We start from the raw sequence: 21,272 nt of genomic DNA, 5'->3' as shown, positions 1-21,272 counted from the left end.
TCCCTTCTGAATCAAAATATCACATTCACTGTGTATCTGAGACAATGGGTGCAGGTGAGACTCACCAACTCTCCTTTTTGGGACCTAGCACTTAGTTATGGGGCCAGGACATGGTCACAGCTGCAACTTTGGAACTGGGGAACGATTCTGAGCAAGTCATGCAGTCTCCCCGTGCCTACAATATGAATGTGGCCTTGTGTAATTTAACTAGTGTTAATATAAAGCTCTCCAATAACTTGGGGTCGGGTTTACGCTATACAAAGCTGCAATAAAACATATCCTCATCAAACTTTGGCCTAGAGCAAGTGACAGAAAAAGACAAAAGGTGCGGAAAAAAGGAAAGACTGAAAAAGTAACAAAAAAGAAAACTGTGATGAAAATGAAACTGAAAGTGTGAAATAAAGGGGTAGGGAGTGTCTGGTGGTGGATGAAAGAGGCAGGTGGTTGAACCAAGGCTATACAGCCATGTGTTCGGCACCTCGACATTCCTAGCATGAGTCGCAGGCTTCTGAGCAAAATTTTGGGACACAGCACTTATTATGTTACAACTTAAACACTGCACCTATGCAATATTAGTGTGTGTCAGTAGTCATGTCTCTTCCATGTTAATTTCACATTTAATTAAAATTATAGGATTTACAATATTCTTCTTACTGCCAAAGAAAATTTCTATTGGCCCCTTCTGGAAAAACACTCAAACTTACCCACCCATTTTTATAATCTTACACTGTACTCATTAAGGAGGATAATTGATATTTATTTTCAGACAATGTGGCACCTTTATGTCATACTAAATCAACTTGTGGTTGTCTGCATTCTGTGGATATGAAAGGGGCATTTAGAAACCTTCGTGGTTTTATTGGATGGAAATACTCCCCAGTGGAAGTAACGTCACCAGATGGAGAGTACTGTGGTGCAAAAACATTGAAGGAATGTTAACGCCCATTTTCAGGTCTGGCTTGACACACAGGTGTCTCCCAGAGCTTTTCTCACTATCATTGGAGACAAACATACACTCATTGTTAAAGGAGTAAACATCTCTCACCTCATGCTATTAGTTGTTAGATTTATCGTTTCATCTCCTAGGAAACATTTCCTGTGTCATAAATTAGGCGCGTGGGACTATTTGGTGAAAACAAAAGTTATGTTGAAAGGAAGGCTTCCACACAAACAGCAACAAATGTTTAATTGAAGCTTCCTGATAAGTATGTAAGTGTATGATTGTGTTGTTTTTTCACAAATGTGTTTTCTGCATAGAGAAAAAAGCTATAGCACAATAAATAATATGTACCCGACAGGTTTCTAGTTCAATTACATAATTTTCTGTATATTAAGTTAGGTAAATTTATGTTTCATTTTTCTACTGTTGCTTTTAATGCAAAAAGCCTTTTCGACACTGACACTTGGGCTATTGTTGAGCATGTCTAGTAGGACTGTGCTATTTCCCGTGACACAAAAGAGGGAGTACAACAATACTGGCAGATGTTCTTTGGGTAAAAATGCTAGAACGTTTTACACTGAAGTCCTTTCTTCAGGGGTCTGAGCATCTAATGCATTGGACTAATAACTTGAGAAAAGTCAAGGAGCAGGACATGCTGTGTATACAGAACAAATCCAATCAGCACACACACTTCCAGGTATAATTTAATCTGTGATTTATCTATTGCAATGTATGTTTCATATGGAAGATAGACCTATCTGTGATTCAGCCAAACAAGTGAAAGAAGAATACCCTGTCTACATATTACAGTATCCCTTAAAAATGTTGACTGCTCATCCTTTGCTCCTATGAGTGAGCTCTGATAACATACACACTTTGATGATTACAAAGTAAATGGATCAGCAGATATGCCAGACCCAAATCTTGAAAGTCACACATTGTCAAGATTTGGATCTGGCATATCGGCTGATCCATTTACTTTGTAATCATCAAAATGTGTGTTATCAGTGTTTACACATAAAGGATCTCATTACGACCCCGGCGGTCAGTCGGACCACTGACAATGCGGCGGTCCAAATGTCCTATTATGACCGTGGCAGTAGGTCGGACAACCAGCACAGCCAGATTTCATTTGCACGACGGTCTGACGATGTTTTGCAGACAGTGAACATTAGAACAGATGCTAGTGTACCCTACGCATTACGGCATTACCGCCGGCTCTATTATGATGCAGAGACAATGCTGTAGGCCATGTCCTGCTGGGCCAGCGGGCAGAAATTGTGTTTCCGTCCGCTGACCCAGCGGGAAACTCATAATGGGCCCGGCCGGGAGGTTGCCACACTGGTGGCAACCTACCTGTCAGGACTTTGGCAGACGACTTTTCTATCCACTGGAGTCATAGTAAGCCCTTAAGTTTTGTAAATGGTGCAGCATTGATGACTCTCCAAAACTGCTTTTTGTTCATTCCCTGCAAAGCCATTATAAGGCATGAGTAATGTGGGCAAATGCCCAGGGAGGCAAACCTCAAAGGGCCCGGTGATTAAGTGATCTGGACATATGTGCATGATCTGCATACAGATCGCCCTAGTTCACCTCTCTGTGTCACTTTATTCTGTCTGTCTAACCTTTCCTTCTACTGCACCTTTCTGTACGTTGCATTTCTCTACCCATCTCTCTGTACCCCCATCAAACTTATTCTCTGGTTTAGCATTCTCTCTCTTCATATCGCTTCTCTGTCTCACCTGTGTCTTTTTCGGCCTCCCAACTTCTCTCCTTCTACCTGCCAACCTCCACTTGTGACTGTCTGTCTCATTTTGTGATCTATTGCATGCCGGCACCATTCCTTTTACTATAATAGTAATAACCTCTATTATTGTTAATACCACAAACCAAATTGTCCCCAAAAACTAAAGTATTATGTGTTGTAATTAGAAAATCATGTTATAGACCTCTCAGCTAAGGTGGTCCTTTTCTGATTTTAAAAAAAGTAGCGAGCCCATTGAACAAGATCACTGATTTCCATGAAGACATATTTCTTGTTTCTCTGTCCCTCTTAGTTTAATGTTGCAGTCACTGTTTCTTCACCAATTCTTCACTGCAAAAGCATTTCTCCATACTCTGCATTGTCCATAAGATGACTCTTTCACACAACATCTCAGCAGACAATAAGTTGTTATTAGGACCCACTGCCACAACAGTGTCACTGTAAAATGAGCAGTCATGGTTGTTGTAAGGATAGAATGCTGAGTTCCTATGGTGTCTTAAAATTGTGTATCTGCCGGTCAATGCTGACATCACTAATTCATAGACAATGCTAGAACTATATCAAGTTAAATAGAAGCCGGGCTATTGAATTATAAAGCACTCAAACCCACAGCAAAAGTGCAGAATCAGAATGGTTCAAGAGGATAAGAATCAAATGGAAATCCAGAAAATGTGATATAAGTGCCAATCATACATATGAGGAATACGGTATGATGCACCAGGAGCAGAATGAATCATGCTGAAATCATAATGAGCAGTAGTAAAGCCAATTGCTCTGTATTATATATATAAAGTTTTGTGAAGATTTGTCAAACTGCACCAAAGATATAGGCAAGTAAAAAACACTTTTTTTCACAAACCTTTCCCAAAAGATTTGCCAGTCGCGTCAGCTGTTCTCTGGAAAGTTTTGGGGTGATCCATCTGGGGGGGCTGAGTAAAAGTGGGGTCCCAAAACACGTTTTCCACAGGGATTTGAACAGTTATAGCACCGAAAGTACTGTACGGAATTACACCACATTAGGCAGAAAGGTAGGTCCTGAAGGAAATCCTTTTTTGTTTTGGTGTAAATCCATTCCGTAGTTTTAGAGGAATTAAAGGAAAAAAAATGTCTCAAAGGATTCGCAACCCCTCCTGATCTCGTGCAGAGATCTGATTGGATGTCAAATTTCAACCAGGAAGTGTTGGTAGCCATCTTGAGACTAGGTAGACGAGTCCCCGAAAAAGTTTTTAAAAAAAAGAAAAGGGACGAGGGTACAGACTCCCTGACTCCGTGACCCCTTAGTTCTGGTGGTGGGCTCCCAGAGGGATTCCCCCCCCCCCTCCCTGGGCTAAAAGGCATTTTTTAAAAATGTTCTCCTGGATTTGCGGCAGATCGAATTCATTTTTTTTTTTTTTAAACACGTGCTTTGTGTTTTTTTAAGGCCCCGGGTGGCCCAAGTCGCATGGGCATTCTTTTTTTTGAGTGCGGGGGGACAGCTGCAACTATCGGCAGCCCCAGGGACCGCCACCTCTCCGGGGCCAAAGGGAAATTATGTGCAGGGGCGTACGACCAACCCACGCCCCAGGGATCACCACCTCCCCGGGGCTATATTGTTTATTGGCATGGTGGAGGCCCATCGGAGCCGCCCCCAATTGAGAAACAAGGACAAGGTAAGCGTTTGAGGCACAACCCAACGTTTTTGAAACTTCAGGATGGAGAAGGATGTCCAGCCTACACTGTGAAAAATTGTATGGTGTGACTGTTCTCACTTCCAATGCAACATGGAAAGGTGTCTGCTGGGAATATCAAATCCTGAATAACTACAGGACAGAATATTGTTACAACAATATCGAGGAACAAAATATCCAAAGGTCTATACATATTCTATCCCTAACTCCACATATATGTACCTTGGTAATATTTATGTATATACTTTTGTCCAAAGAGCATATATGTGGAGTTAAGAATAGTAAATCAATCATTACCTCCTTAATTACCTTTCCATATTTTGTCTCTTGATACTTCAGTCACAATGTTGTGACTGTAAATTTTCGAGTTATGATTTCACCATCATAAGAAATGATAAATTGAATGTTATTCTCTTTATATAATCTCATTACGAACTGGCAGCTTGGAAACACATTACAATATACATAAATTATTAAAAAATAGTAATTGTAACATATTCTAGCGCCCCCAAAAGGTACCGCTAAATTTATCTGTGGCTCTTCTCACTGAACCAACCAGTACAACCATCATTTTTTCACAATCGCTTTACTTTAGCAAGTATCAATTTAACTCAATTGAACCTTAAAGACACTTGCCTTGTGGGAAAATATTCAAAGCTTTGAAAAGCTTAATATTGGTGATTACTGATTCTAGACTTCTTAGCATTGTTGTAGGGAAGAAAGGTTTAGACATTCCAATAAAATATTAAGCAGGTGGCAATTGTTTTCCATACAGTATCAAGTTACCCATAAAATGTAATCCATATGAATGACATAGATAGATGATGAACTATAGAAAGAGGCCTTGTTTCTAATTATGTGTTTTTCCTCCTATTTTTGGCACAAGGTCTCAGAGGAGCTCAATTACGCCACAATCCTACACTTTGAGAGTTCAGAAACCGCTCCAACGCCCTCTACTGGAGAGGAGATTGTGGAATATGCAACCGTGAGACGCTAGCCACGCCTGTCGACGAATCGTATTTGGTGATCTTTTGTGGAAGGACCACTCTGCCAGGGGTGACATGGACTTAATTTGCACAGACGACAAAGCTGAGGCGGACTGCACACAAAATAAAAATAAAAAATACAAATACATCACAGAAATGTCACAAGAGATTGTTGGAGACAGACATGAAATCTCAACTGTTCACAGTTGGTAACAGTGCACGTTAAAATATTGTGATAAGCAAGTCAAGCACACCAAGGACAGATGTATTAATAATGAGCGCAGCAGCCAGAGTTGTTGCCCTGGGGTGCTCTTGGGGAGTGGGCATCGCACAGCTATACCCATGGGGGTGCTGCTCTCTTCCGCAGAGCTGATAAACCATCAGGGCACCTAGCGCAAAACAGGGGGGTTCTAGTGGGTGTGTGTGTAGTCTAGCATAGGTGTTGCACTAGAGGGGCACCCTTCCAGTGCAAAATATTACACTTAGCGTAACTTTAAAACTTTCAAACTTAACACACATTTGCTGTATGCTGTAGGGTGCTGCAAACATACAATGTGAAAATAAGATAAAAGAAATAATAACATTTCTCTTTGTTAGCGCATGCCTCAAGGAGGTGTTATTTTTTGGTGCAAAGCCCTGATTACCAATTTGAGTATATAGGGCTGTACATTAAAAACCATAGGCGGTAGCGTGGGGACACGCATGTGCCACCTATGACACACCCATGACACACACCTTTGACGGAAAGTAGTGAAAAAGAGCCGTTTGTATACGTTTTAAGGCAACTTTCCAAAGCAAAAAATGTTTTGTGCTGGCAAGTAGACACCTAACCCACTTTGTGCTGCTTCGTATCATTTGTGTGATTCTGCAACAATGCAAAGTAGTGATAAATCTTCCCAAAATGTGTGTGTCCATGCCTCTCTAACTCGTTGGTACTTGGTGTGGTGTAAAATGGACTCAGTGACACTCCTGCTACCTGCACAAATGTTATTCGCACTCGGTTTTTACACTGGGTTCTAAAATAACCAATCAAACAGTAAGGAGTTAAGGCTTTAATCACACAAGTGTAACTTAATGTAAATCAGCTCATCTTTATTTGCACATAATACTATTTAATCAAGATTTTGTTTTGCAACGTGTATATCTTTGTATTGGGATGGGTCATAATGAAAACACGTTTTTCCTTTTACCTGATGCGTAAATGTAAAATGCTATTTATATTCTATGAGGTTGGGCACTTTCACAGAGAAAACAAGTATCAGCTATGCCAATCGGTCTTGCCTGGAGCTAGGAATGTTTAGTTGGGATTAGTGATGCACATGTTGCTTCTGGTATGTATACTGGTTAAGAATGCTGCTCTCCGCTTACTGTTGCTTAGAACATAAAGGAAATCCATTTAAATGTTTGTATTCCCTTTGTTTACTGGCGCCATAGAGAATAACATTAGCACTCCAATAGTAGAAATCTTTGTAATATTCAGTTTGTGGAGTCCGGTTTTGCTGTTAAAACATAGGCAGGTATAGCTCTGCTTTTTATCACTTTATCTAAAGGATCCCTGATAGATGTGTTGCCAGTCGTACAATGCTCACAGAAATGATGAGTACATTCTTGTGCAATACATCATTCAAGAAATAAAATTGTACACATTGTATGGACTGTATGTGTGTGCAAGCAGTGCACATCACATGTGTCATAGAGTACATCTGTATACAACATTCTCCATGGAGAAAAAATGCAGCTGCTTCAATCATACATATTATCATTAGTAAAACATTACAACAACGAGGCCAAGGGATTGCCACTCTTTCCCTCACAAGACACTGCAAGCAAGATGACACATCCAGTGCTAAGCCACACATTGAAGCGATGAAGCGGTCGTACGAACCACGTGATCATTACACCAAACATGCATTCCTGGACAGGATGCATTAGTCCACTTAGCCTCGAGGCCTGGATTCTTGGGGGTTGGGTGGGGCGTGGCCTGTCGCCAATGGAGTCACCAGCAACTTGAGGAGCTCCCAGTGTACCACTACATCAGGCAACATCCTAACTCGACGTCTACCCCGCCTCGCCCCAGAACAGTATGGGTGAGTGTGGCCCTCTCGCCTCTGTCTGTGAGAGACAGCATTGCATAAAGCAGCTGAAAGGCGGGTTGAACCACGTCTGCAAGGGCGAAAATCCAAGATGGCAGCGCCCTTTTCATTGCTTTGAGGCGGTATTTGAGCACGGGCGCAGCACCATTAGTGGCGTTGGGCTGATCCCTTCGAGATGCCCCCGAGTACTGTACTGATAACAGGGCAGCTGCCACAGTGTACCACAACAGTGGGACTCCTACTGCTAGTATCACTTAGGGAAACAAAGGGATGGGGAGCGACCAGCACCTAAGGGCCCCTGCAGGTGCAATGGACTGTGATGCTTGGGGATGAGGAAAAAACCCTAGACAGTGGCAGCGACACTCCTTGTCCAACTGCAGGAGATGACGGACTGCAAGGACAGCTGGTCACTTAAAATGGGTCATCAATGGAGGTTCATTGCAGAAGGTTGCCTGCCCGAGCCCAGTACTTCTGGAGAACCCACAGTCCGTAGGGAACCATGAGCTGCTTTTAAGTGGTAGAAGAAATATCCCCTCTGGAGTTCGAGGTGACAAAAAGCCATAGGTGTGGGTAATTGGCTTGGGAGTGGCGACTACTCCCTGCTGGTGGGCATACACCATGCCCGTTTCTAGCATGGGGGCTGCAGGCCTGCCCGGTGTAGCCTCGTGACCCACCCAAAGCCCATGTGCAAGTAGACAACATATTTTCTTTTTATTTATGATCCACGTGGGCCTGCAGGCTCACTTTCTGAGCCTAATTGTTCAACTTCAATGACAAACTCCAATGTGGTGGGCAATTTGAAGTGCTTCTGGACAGGTGTGAAGTTCGTGGGGGTAGGGGTTCTTAACACGTGAAAAAAGCAGAGGTACCTGTGACACGTCTATTGCATCAAAAGATTCACGCAAACTCCCAATACAGAGTACTTCAGAGATGGTACATAGCCAGGGCTGCTAGAATTGTGTGCTTCAGCTGATGTTATGATTTCTACATAATAATGGATCTTCCACACTTGCCACGTAGTCCATCATCTTCTGCATAACTTACCGATTTAAAAAAAGGGATTCTAGCTCACACAGGTTAAAAGTTAAAATAAAATAATACCAAATGTGTTGCCAAGAGGTGGCAGGCCTCTTGTCACAAAGAGACTGGTTACCTCTGTTTTGCTGTATTTGGTGATGCATTTGCCTATACAGAGTTTATGTGAGTAAAACGAGAAAAGTGTGACTACTGCTTCAAAATATGCCAACATTAGGTTGCACAAGTTGCCTTTTCTTTTCATATAATTTAGAACACCTAACTGCATAATGTGGGCCTTCCTTGCTGGATAATTAAAGTAGCCCTGCACATGGCAGAACAATCTTATAGGAGTTTGCAGTCTCAAGAAAAGTTTTTGGCATTATACATACTATCAACTTATTTTGTTTGTTTGTTTTATTTTGTTCCTGCTGTGACGTTATTCTTAATTTGTGACACTATTTGAAAAAAGTACACTGCCAATGCCACAAGTTTTGACTTTTCTGAACTGAAAAGATGTTTCCAAGTTTCACTAGCCAAACACAGATACATCATGGGCAGGGGCAGAACAAGTTCTTGTTATATGAAGAAGAGTATTGGCAGCTCTTCTGTGGCAGCTCTTGCCCGTCAGACTATGAGTCTCCTGCCTACTCCCAATCTCCAGAGGGAATGCTGAATCTAACATATTTAGAATGAGTTTAAAACACATACAACACCCTTAAAGGGACCCTTTATTCTCTCTCAACAAATTCTTCCTTTATGTCACATAGATAGAAATGGATTATAGGGCTGCTATAACCCCTCGATACTAAAACAATAAGATAAAATAGTGGGAGAATGTACCTACTGCCAAGTTGTTCTTACAATCTGTGGCTTCATACATTCAAATATTGCTACTCAGCTTTTCATTTTGGCCTCAAGATTAGGACAGCAGGTGCTGTAAAATATATAAAGTCCTACCATCAACATAAACATTTTGACCTTCTTAGTGCCCCAGAACCCTAATAAACAACACATTCATTTGAGCTTCAAGAAATTGTGTTTGGGCGCATTTTGAAAGGCTGAGCACCTAAACTGTTAATAACTATCTATTAACTCGCAGCTGTGGATGTGATGTTGTCCATTTGTCAGAAATCCTAAAAAAACAACAGGTCCATGGCTATGGGGTAATGAATTTAATCGAAAATTCTAGATTCTTGACAAGAGGAAATGGTGATGGGAATAGTGCAGAGATGAGAACTGGAAGGTAATTAGAGAAGAGTGTGAGTAAAGGAAAGATGAGGGTAAGGAAAAAAGGATAAGAAAAAGAATGGTAATGAAAGAGGTGGATGAGATGAGAGTAAAAAAAGTGAGTAGAAGGGAAGAGAATAAATATTACAGAAGGGCTGATTACACAGGAGCAGGAGAGCGATGTGTGCCATGAAGCAGAAAATGTGATGAATATGGTGTTACAGGTGGATGGAGGAGGATATAGCAGCAGAACAATGAACAATGTGGTTGTTAGACCTTAATTGAGAAAGGGACAAGCAGGGAGTACAAGGTGAGGAGTAGGGAGGGGGAAAGTGGAGGATGAGGCTGACAAAGTATTAGGATGATAGAAAGAAAGGTAATTAGAGAAGAAAATGAGCAAATGTTAAATTGTGTTGGTGCACGGAAGGAGTGTTATGTGGAGAGTGGTTGAACAGAAGGGAGAGGAGAGTGACTGGTTGGTGGGGTGACAGAGACAGTGAGGGTGATGGAATAGGAGAGACTAGACACAGAAAGGCAGAAAAAGAGGGTGTTGTGTAGCCATTTTAGTTATAGCTCCATGCACGTTATTTTAACACACTAGGCCGCTGTGCACTTTAACCTAGATACATTTTATTTGGCTTCGCCTTATTATTGTTACAATAACAATTTTACCGGTCTTGTTTTATTTTCATCTGTCTAACTGTTTTTGCCTAGGCCAGCACTCTGTTCTCAAACAAGACATTCTTGATCACTCTGTGCTTCTCCCAGGGCTGCAAGACGGTACACTGCCTTACGTAGGGTCATTTTCTCAGAACATCAGCTGTGTTATTATAAAAACACCCCCTTGTCCCTTACACGTTAGAGGGAGATTCCAGCCAGAGAACCACAACTGTATGCTGATTGCCGAATGCTTCGCTACAGATGCTAACGCAGACCGTAGGCCTTTGCTCAGGTATGGGGGTTGATGTCTTCCCAGGGATACCTGAAAGGCAGAATTAGAGCTTACCATGCTGTGCTCTATCCTAGCTTAGGTAGGGATTAGTCTATCGACAACAGTGACAATATGATAGCGTTGTTTTTATGCTTCACTCTTCTAGTCACAATTTTAATACTGTCCTGTTGTGTTGTCCTGGTTATTGCAGCTCATGCTTTGCTTTCTAAGATGCAGTCGATTTATTAAACTATTATTGAAGCATATACTGCTTCTGTTTGTCATTTATATACAAGACTGAATTGTAAGTGAGAGAACCGGATGAGACCTGAGTACCCACAACTTCCCTAAGAAGCCCAGTATGTCATGTGCTCGGCTGCCCAATCATCACTATCCTCTGATGGAGATGAGGCACTGCTAGTTAGCCGGAGTAAAACCCGGATTGGAGGGACAACTGTCACCCGCAGTGTGTTAGACTCAGTCTCCCACACCGCGGGCGATTCTGCAGCTGGAAATCCAGTAGTCTCATTAGAATAATGAGAGCCTAAGCGACATGGCGCCACCAACGTTTGGTCAGGCTCTAATTTTTGGGTCCTCCGGAGTATCTCTGTCTCATTATATATAATGACGTCTCAATACCGTATACAGAGACGTCCGTGGTGCTGAGGATTTCCACCCCAGCTACGTAGGCTATCCTATTTTGTAACTGGGGGTTGTTCAAGCTTGAACTTTAAAAAGGGAAAACCCTAGTTGGTGTGCCTTCTCTGAACTTATAGCCTGACTATAATGGCGAATCCACAGCAGGTACAAATAGCAGTCAAAATGAGACAACCTCTGACTACACACTTATTAGAAAATGGCCTAACGCCACAGGGGGGTCCAGTCACATTCATGGTGGATGCCCATACAGCTTACAGAACAGAACTTTTTTATTCTTGGGTTCTTTTCCAGCAGTTGATGGGAACACAAATACATTTCATCATTATACACTTGCAAATGCACCTGACCAATACAGACCATACGTATATTTAGAAATACCTTTATCTTATCAAGAACATAATAATTGGCTTGATGGCGCCCTACCCCACATGATTTTACCAGTAAGGTTAGGTCCTCTAAGTAATGATTGGCCACTTATACACCACATCCTGAAGTTGCCAACTTAGCAGTGGCTGAGGTTCGTCGTTTATATACTGAAGTAACAGGGATATATAGACGATTAGTACAATTTGTGATACAAACATTAAATACAAACCCAGCACGTGCTGCTCCAGCACATCCACATGCAGTAACACCAGGTATAAACCCGGCTGCTGTACATTCGATCATGGGTATAATACCCGCCAAATGGGAGGAGACTCCGTTTGGTTAGCACAAAAGATGAATGCGCTGGAGGCGGTATTTCCCCATACGGGACCTCAGGATAAACATAGAATATTAATGATGTGCTTGCCTTTTGGGATGGTCCCTACAGTAGATAACTGTAATACCTGGGGCACGGTATTTGCCACGCTCTATACAACCGCACACGGTACACCAACACTTGCCAATTTACTGGAGGTGTTGAAGCAAATTCAAGATGAATACGGGGCTGCCCCGACCCTAGATTTGGGGATGCAATTGATGGGTAATTTTGCCACAGTATCTTCAATAATTTTAAGTAATCTTAAAGGGGAAGCGGTTGCACTTGCAGTGCGCATGCGGCTCCGTGACGTTCCACATCAGGATCAGGAGCGCGAGCTGCCCAAAATAATCGCAGAAACTTATTCTAGCATAGGCCAAGACAGTTTAGGAGCCAGACCATCTAAACCACAATTTCAGGGTAAATCAAACAAAGATTCTCCTAAGCAAGTTCCTGAGGGTAATAGGAAACGCTGGGATAAAAAAAAAAAAACTCCTAAAAAAGAGAGGGGAGAATCTCCGCCTATGGAGACCCCTGCAGAACAGATATAATCTCAGAAATAGAGATAATATAAAAACGCCTGATAGATATCAATATATTGATACACGCCAATCTCGTTCCTTTCAGGACTCATTGGAAAAACCGAGACAGGAATCACAATGCTCTTTGGAGGTTGCTATTAAAAAGGAAGAGAAACCCGTTCAACAAAAACCACAATTTAAAAAGAAAAAAGTGGCAGCAGTCACAGTTCGACATGCCACTCAGGAAGAGGGTCCTCTTGAAGAACAAGAAGTGGGCTCTAGCACTGCTAGACAGCGCGGCAGAGGTCACAATAGTTCGCCGGAGTCTTCTAGAGCTTCTGGAGGTGAAAGCAACTGATGACTTTATACAAGTAGAAACTGCGGACATGCGAGTCTCCATGCCTGATAGGGTGTATAAAGTAACGCTACAGTTAGAAGGAGGCATTGAGCGCACAATAGACGCAATCTTTTGGGACCGCGTGGTAAACATATATGATGTTTTGTTGGCCAAACAAGATTGGCCACCTGAATTTGTCCGTACCTGCCCATATGAGGAAGACGTGATTAAGCCTTCCTTCTCGCCTCTTGTTCCTGAGGAACTCGCTGAATCCTATGCCATTGATTGGGCTTTGGCACAGGCACCTGTGTTATATCGAAATCACGTAGGATGGGACAAAGAATCCCCCTACCATGTAATTCCAATTAAGAATGAACTTCAGCCCCAACCTCAGTATCCAATAAAACACAAAGCAAAAGCACCTGTGAGAGAAATACTCACACAATTAGAGTACCAGGACGTAATTGAACCCTGTGTCTCTCCAATGAATAATCCGTTATTCCCAGTAACTAAACAAGACCACTCATATAGAATAGTCTTAGACTACAGACATTTAAACAGTCATACATGTGCATATGCTATACAAAACTCACATAGCACAGCACTAATGAATAATATAGTGCGTAAAAAATACAAAACAACACTGGACATTTTCAATGTTTTTTTCTGCCAGAATGTAGCGCCTAAGAGTAGGGACTTAACAAGTTTCATTACGCTAGGCTCCCAGAAAAAATTCTGTTGTTTACCTCAGGGGTATAAGAACTGTCCAGGACTGTTTGCATCTCGTGTGACAGCAATTTTGCATGAGATTGATCCTGAAGCATTGTCCTATGTAGATGATATCTACCTTACCGTTGATGAAATACTACAACCTTTAAGATGGGTAGCCCGCATTGTCATAGGATTTGTGGAATTTGGTTACAAATTCAATTTCAAAAAAACAAAAATCGCCTTCCTCAGCATCTTGTTTTAGAGATATGAGCTGTCAAGTGAAGGAAAGAGCATAGCACCTCGATTCTTAGAGAAATGCGCACAGCTACAACCACCAAACACGATTAAAAAACTGCAATCTCTATTGGGTTTCCTAAATTTTGCCAGAACTTACATTCCAGATTATACTACACGCATAAAATCTTTATATGATCTAATACGTCCCGATTTCTCAAGTAAATTCTGGACAACTGAACATACACATATTCTTTGCGATTTGCAAACAGACATGCTTGCAGTACAACACTTACACACGAGGGACAACAAAACACATTTGATCATCAGAGTAACAGCTGGTGCCATCGGTTTCACCTACATGACATTTAATGAAGGTGAGACAGTCCTGATTGCATACAAATCACACTTATATTCAGCGGCAGAACAGCGCTTTGCTCCCACTGAGAAAATTCTCACTGCTGTACAGATGGTTGTCATTAAAGAAAGACCTCTTGCCCAAGGAAAACACATTATTGTTGTTTCTCCAATTCCAGCCCTGGAGGCTGTTACAAAAGCCAGCATTCCAAACGCAAAAGCATTACATCCACATTGGATACAATGGGCTACGTCTTTGACAGCCACTGATGTAGACTACATTTTTTACCCAAAATTACAAACTCAAGAATTTTTACAGTACGAAATAGAGTACCCAGTTCCAGCAAACACATTGTCTATTGAACAATATCATAGAGTCATGTACACCGATGGCTCAGCACAACCCGCAATTGGCACAAAACACCAATATTCAGCTGCTTGCGCAGTCATAAGTGGCTACATGGAGGGCGACAAATGTTGTCCTCTACATATCTTTACGCAAACCCTAGGTGATTGCATTGCACAGTTGGCAGAACTCTGCTGATGGTACTGGAGCACACAAATCCTGCACAGCCTACACTGATTGTTTGTAACTCATATTATTATGTCCAGTCCTTTAATGAATACCTGCATTATTGGCGCCAGAATGGGTTCAGAGATTCCAAAGGCAACACCATAAAACTCAGACTTCTGTGGGGGAAAGTAGCAGATCTGAAAGAAATGCTACCAAATGTTCATGTTGTACATTCACTTGGACACAAGCGCTTTGGAATACACGTTGCTGGAAATACATTGGCTGATGAAGCTGCAAAGTCAGCAGTGGCTGAAGCTTCTGTGGCTGCAGTGACTCGTTTGAGTTAAAAACCGGACGCAGACATTTGGGCTGCTGTGACAGCTACGGCTGATGGTAAGCCCTATCCTAAAGGATTTCCTAACAAATATTCCTACTGCATGGGAGGTATGCTGAACGCTGAAGTTAAGATACCAGGCATAGGTGTACGAGACATTCCCAATAGAGATATAAGATCACAATTGATTAAAGAAGCGCATGAGGGGGTGGCATCTGCCCATGCTGGTGTGGAGGCTACGATTTCGATCTTGCAGGCCCGTTATTGGTCGGCAGGTCTCTATAAAGAGACCAAGCAGTATGTCCTTTGTTGTGACATCTGTCAACAAATTAAAGTTTCCACTGCCAAACACCTGCCGCAGACACCCCTCCTGATTTCAAACAAACCATTACAATGTGTGTACTTGGACCACTGCAGTCCCCTAACACCGGACAGTGCATACAAATATATTTTAGTCGCTGTTGGTTCATGCTCCAGATTTTTATGGGTGTGGCCACAATGCTCCGCTGATGCTCGGACTGTTATTAAAGATTTGCAAGTCTTTATCGGTGCATATGCGGTTGCTGCTTTCCATTCGGACCAGGGCCCTGCTTTCGCCTCAAGGGCGTTCAGGGACGCCATGGCTTCGTTGGGGGTCCAACTCCAGTACGCGTCTCCATTTCATCCCGAGGGAAATAGTGTTTTGGCGCGATTAAACCTTAACAGCCAGAGTCCTAGGTACGGGTCGTAGTTGGTTTAACCACCTATACGGAGTCCAGAGAGCACTTAACAATCTGCCTAGAAGGTCCCTGGGGGGTCGTACTTCATATGAGTGCCTGTTTGGAACTCAAATGTATTTTCCTGATCTTGATGGTCCTGGCATTGAGGCAGCAGAAACACCTTTTGACATAAATGAACGTATCACTGTCTTACAGGAATTGCAACAGTTCCGTGACGATAATTCTTCTATTAGGGCTGCTCCCACAGGAATCAAGGATGTGCCTGTAACATCTACCGGCTGGATTCCCAGAGTTGGTGATCTTGTACATGAGAAAGTCGCTGTGAAAAAGGAATTTGGCCCTTCTTATCGAGCACTGGTCCCAGTATTGGGGATACACAGTACCAGAACTGTAATTCTACCACCGTTGGCAGGTGCCAAAGAAAATTGTTTTGTCTCCATCGACAATGTCAAACTACACCATGTGGCCGATCCTGCACAGCCGACCAAGAGGAACATCCAGTAGTTCCCGAATCCCTCTCACTACTGGTCAAGAAATTCCTCAAGTTGTTTATACCTACACCGACGCCTCTCCGAGCTTGGGGAGGGTGGATGATGATCTTGCATTGGTTCCACTAACATCACGCAATATAGAAACGATTGACCGAGTTGAGTCAACTCCAACACAAACGGATGGTGCTATCTACAGTGTGCCACCACGGGAAACACCAACTCCACCACTGAACACGGCTCCACCTTTTTCACGAACTGCTTCTGGGTATTTTGCCGACTTCAATGATGACTTCACAGACTCATTCGCCTCTTCTACAGCTGACTTGTCAAGAGCACGTAAGCTAAAAAACTGGCTTGAAGAAACATATCTTGTTTTTCCATGGAACTATCTATGGATCTCTTTGACTGTTCTAGCTTTGCTGCTTTGGATTGGTTTTGTTATTACCTTTTTCTTATTATACATGGTCATTTTATTCCTGAAAAATCAACAGTTGAATTGGTGGAGGAGGTCTTGAAACCACATTTTTCATCACATAAGGTCCAACGAGACTTATCATTTGTGAACATTTCCGCAGTACCAATTCCTGATGGGATTGTTTGGGACAAAGTAATATTTGATATATATGGTCCCATGGATGTAATTCAGATACCGTATGTTTTCAAATTATCAAAGAATGACATTGTAATACCAGGCATTGTTTCTGATGATTGGGATGTGAAAACAGTTGATTCTATGATGACTGATTTACAGTATTATACTGTCTTTGAAAACGAAGATGTCTATCAATCTAAAGAGAATTATGGTGATATGTTTTGCTATAATTATTATGGGCACCATTTTATACATAGAGTGAGCAGCCCCAAAACTGTTTTTTAATTATACACAATGGGAACATTGTACGACTCCACCACAGGGCAGTTCCAAAACATATTCTGAAAAGTTTACATATTTTTCTGGGTACAATGTAAAAAATGCTGAGTCATATTATTTTAAGGTCCCACCTACTAAGGATATTCATATATTAATGACGAATACGAAATTTATATATTCAGACTCCTTTGTTTCCCGGTTGGCTATAGAAGGCTATGAATATTGGCTTATTGGCTGAAGTCGATCGATCTGAAAAGTGTATGAGGAACGAAAAATTGGCAAATTAGGGGAAGGGAAGCTTTGTTTAGAGCATGCATTATTCCTGTACAAATGATTTTTTTAAATGAAATGGTACAACAAACAAGTTGTTTAGGCTTAGCAAAAATTAAGGAGTTAAACACGCCCAGTATACTTGCCCCTGCAAAAGTTTATAAATGGAAAAAATATACAAATGTAACTGAAGATCAGCTCGACGAATGGGTCCTGAATCGTACAGTTAATGTTTCACTGACATGTGTGGCGGGTGGTTATTGTGGCAAATAGATACCAATGGGTGTCATCATCATTTATCAACTCCTGAGGGGGTTTTAGAACTAGTAGGCCAGACCGTTGCTATGTATCATCCGAACATGCGGGTATAGTTACGACATATAGTGCAAGGAAATTGTGCTAGCAATAGTTAAAATCATCCTCACTAGATGCGGTTAGAGAACACCTCAGTCTCCTGTCTAATAACACTGACTTACAGGATTTCCTGTTGGGCCCCAGAAGACACCGTAGGAAGTGTTTCTTATATGAAGTATATAATGAAATTTAGAAGCTTTCCCACCAAGAGGCAGCTGCCCGGTTAAGATAAATAGACCAGGAAAATCTGGAAAAAGCATTAGCTGTTGAGGATAATGGGATTAATACCATGTCCGACCGGATATATACTTTAAATAATATCGTCTCTTCTGCTACGAGATCATCCGTAGGGACCGCAACAACGGTATCGGAGGAGGCATAGCCATCGCCCACAAATCCTCCCTCAAGGTCGACACCCACACTGACGACTCCCTCAAGACCGCTGAACACCTACACTTCCGCATCCACACCGACCCCAACACCACTCTCAGAGGAACGCTCATCTACAGACCCCCCGGACCATGAGCACCATTCAGCAAATCCCTCGCCGACCTCACCAGCACCCACGCACTCACCTCAACAGATTACATCCTCCTCGGGGACCTAAATTTCCAACTGGAGAACAACAACAACACCAACTCCACTACTCTGATCGACAACCTCACCAACCACGGCCTCAGACAACTCGTCAACACACCAACCCACATCGCCGGCCACACGCTTGATCCCATCTTCTCCTCAAGCGCTCATGTCACCTTCAACCACACCACTGTACTCCACTGGACCGACCACCACTGCATCCACTTCACCTACAAGAAACACACCGAGCACCATAGCACCCAACAACCACCCCCTGCCGATGCTGGAGCAAAGTTATGGAAGACCAGCTTACCAACGCCCTCGTCCAGAACCCACCCCCCGACTCCACCGACCCAGACACCGCCGCCAACAACCTCACCCTGTGAATCAACGACTGCGCCAACACCCTCACGGCACTCAAAAAACCCACCAACAACCAAGCCAGAAGAAAAGCCACCTGGTTCACCGACAAGCTCCTAAATTCCAAACGCGACTGTCGGAAGCTAAAAAAGGAATGGCTCCTCAAACGCACACCTGACAGCCTCACGGCCCACAAGGACGCCACCCGCAAGCACCACCAACTCATCAGACAAGCCAAAAGATCCCACTTCAAAGACCGCCTTGAGAACAACGCACACAACAGCAAAGTGCTCTACAGCATCGTGAAAGAACTCTCCAACCCCAGCGCCAACGTCAACGACATCCCTCCATCCCAAGAACTCTGCAACGCACTGTCCACCTTCTTATACCGGAAGATAACCGACATCCACAACAGTTTTGACGCCACTCCCACGCCAGACCCCACCCCCGAACACTCCATCTGTGCAAACCACCTGACCTCCTGGAGCAACGTGAACGACACAGAGACGCGCAAGATCATGAACTCCATCTACTCAGGATCTCCGTCAGACCCCTGCCCCACCACCTATACAACAAAGCCGACTCCACCATCGCCCCCCAACTATGGAAGGTCATCAACATCTCCTTCTAAACAGCGACATTCCCTGAAAAATGGAAACACGCCGAAATCCGCGCCCTCCTCAAGAAGCCCAAAGCAGACCACAACGACCTCAAGAACTTCCGACCCATCTCCCTGCTCCCCTTTCCAGCAAAGGTGATTGAAAAAATCGGCAACACACAACTAACCAGCCACCTCGAAGACAACGGCATCCTAGACCCCTCCCAGTCCGGCTTCAGACGAAACCAAAGCACCAAAACCGCCCTTCTCGCCGCCACAGACGACATCAGATGCCAAATGGACAACGGCGAAACATCAGCCCTCATCCTCCTGGACCTATCTGCCGCCTTCGACACAGTCTGCCACCGCACCCTGGAATCACGCCTCCACGAAACCGGAATTCAAGGAAAAGCCCTCAACTGGATCATCTCATTCCTCTCCGGCAGAACCCAGAGAGTCCGCCTCCCCCTTCCGCTCCGAAGCCACCGACATAATCTGCAGCGTCCCCCAAGGCTCATCCCTCAGCCCGACGCTGTTCAACATCTACATGGCCCCCCTCGCACAAGTGGCCCGACAACACAACCTCAACATTCTCACCTACGCCAACGACACCCAACTCATCCTGTCACTCACCAAAGACCCGCGCACTGCCAAAACCAACCTCCACGAGGGAATGAAATCCATCGCCGAATGGATGAGAAACAGCCGTCTGAAACTGAACTCGGACAAGACGGAGGTCCTCATCCTCGGATCCACCCCCTCCGCCTGGGACGACTCCTGGTGGCCCACAGCACTAGGAACCCCACCGACACCGACCGACCACGCTCGGAACCTGGGCTTCATCCTCGACTCCTCCCTCACCTTATCTAAACAGGTCAACACAGTTTCCTCCTCCTGCTACAACACACTCCGCATGCTCCGCAGAATCTACAAGTGGATCCCGACAGAAACAAGAAGAACAGTGACACAGGCCCTCGTCAGCAGCAGGCTGGACTATGGCAACGCACTCTACACAGGCATCCCAGCAAAAGACCTACTACGCCTTCAATGCATCCAAAACACCTCCGCCCGACTGATCCTCAACGTACCCCACCACAGCCACATCTCCCACCACCTGAGAAACCTTCACTGGCTCCCCATGGACAAAAGGATCACTTTCAAGCTTCTTACCCACGCTCACAAAGCGCTCCATGACACCGGACCAGCCTACCTAAACAACAGACTCAGCTTCTACACCCCCACCCATCAGCTCCGCTCCTCTAACCTCGCCCTCGCCGTCGTCCCCCGCATCCGAAGAAAGACCTCCGGCGGCAGATCCTTCTCATACCTCGCTGCCAAAACCTGGAACACCCTCCCCACCAACCTGCGACAGACTCAAGACCTACTCACCTTCAAAAGACTCCTCAAGACCTGGCTCTTCGACCAGTAACACCAGCTCTCCCCCTCCCCCACCCAGCGCCTTGAAACCCTCACGGGTACGTGGTGCGCTTTATAAATCCAATGATTGATTGATTGATTGATTGCTATAGACATTATACAAACAGATATGTCTTCTTTACACCATGGACAGAGCCAGCTAAAGTCCATTATGCAGTTGAGTTGGACACTTCAAACACTGAAGGCGGGTCGCATTCCCTGGCAGCATGTCCATGCAAGGGAAATATGCTCTTCTTTTAATTTGACAAGACAACAACAACTGATGGCTAAAAAGGAAGCGACTTATGTCATGCTTAACATCTAGAAATTAGAAAAGTTGCCTTTTACTGTGGCTAAAATACCATCTGCGGAATGGCTAATACATGGGGTCATGAATCTGCCCTTTTCAACACTTCAATTCACCTCTTGTTTAAAACACATGAAAAGCTGGGAGATAGTTACATTCATGAGGTGTGGGAGCTTCTCTTCTCGTACAAATGCTTCAGTGGCATGAAAGAAGTCTTTCTTAGCGGTAGTGAATGCAAGACTTCAGTCAGCCATTAGATGGTTTGTAGACA

At 43.7% G+C, this 21,272-nt stretch overlaps 1 protein-coding gene across 1 annotated transcript in view; it reads left to right on the top strand.

Moving 5' to 3' along the window:
- The window catches only part of LOC138247080 (sialic acid-binding Ig-like lectin 13), a 329,775-nt gene extending 318,763 nt beyond the window's left edge, over positions 1-11,012 (top strand). Inside the window, exon 12 of the mRNA XM_069201827.1 lies at positions 5,259-11,012. Within this exon, the coding sequence (XP_069057928.1) occupies positions 5,259-5,369 (111 nt within the window). The 3' untranslated portion in view covers positions 5,370-11,012. The remainder of the gene's footprint in view (positions 1-5,258) is intronic.
- Positions 11,013-21,272: the final 10,260 nt, after the last annotated feature.

This window comes from Pleurodeles waltl, chromosome 7 (assembly GCF_031143425.1).
Source record: "Pleurodeles waltl isolate 20211129_DDA chromosome 7, aPleWal1.hap1.20221129, whole genome shotgun sequence".
NCBI lineage: Eukaryota > Metazoa > Chordata > Amphibia > Caudata > Salamandridae > Pleurodeles > Pleurodeles waltl.
Note: the sequence above shows the minus strand (reverse complement) of the source record. Positions and strands in the feature narration are given on the sequence as shown.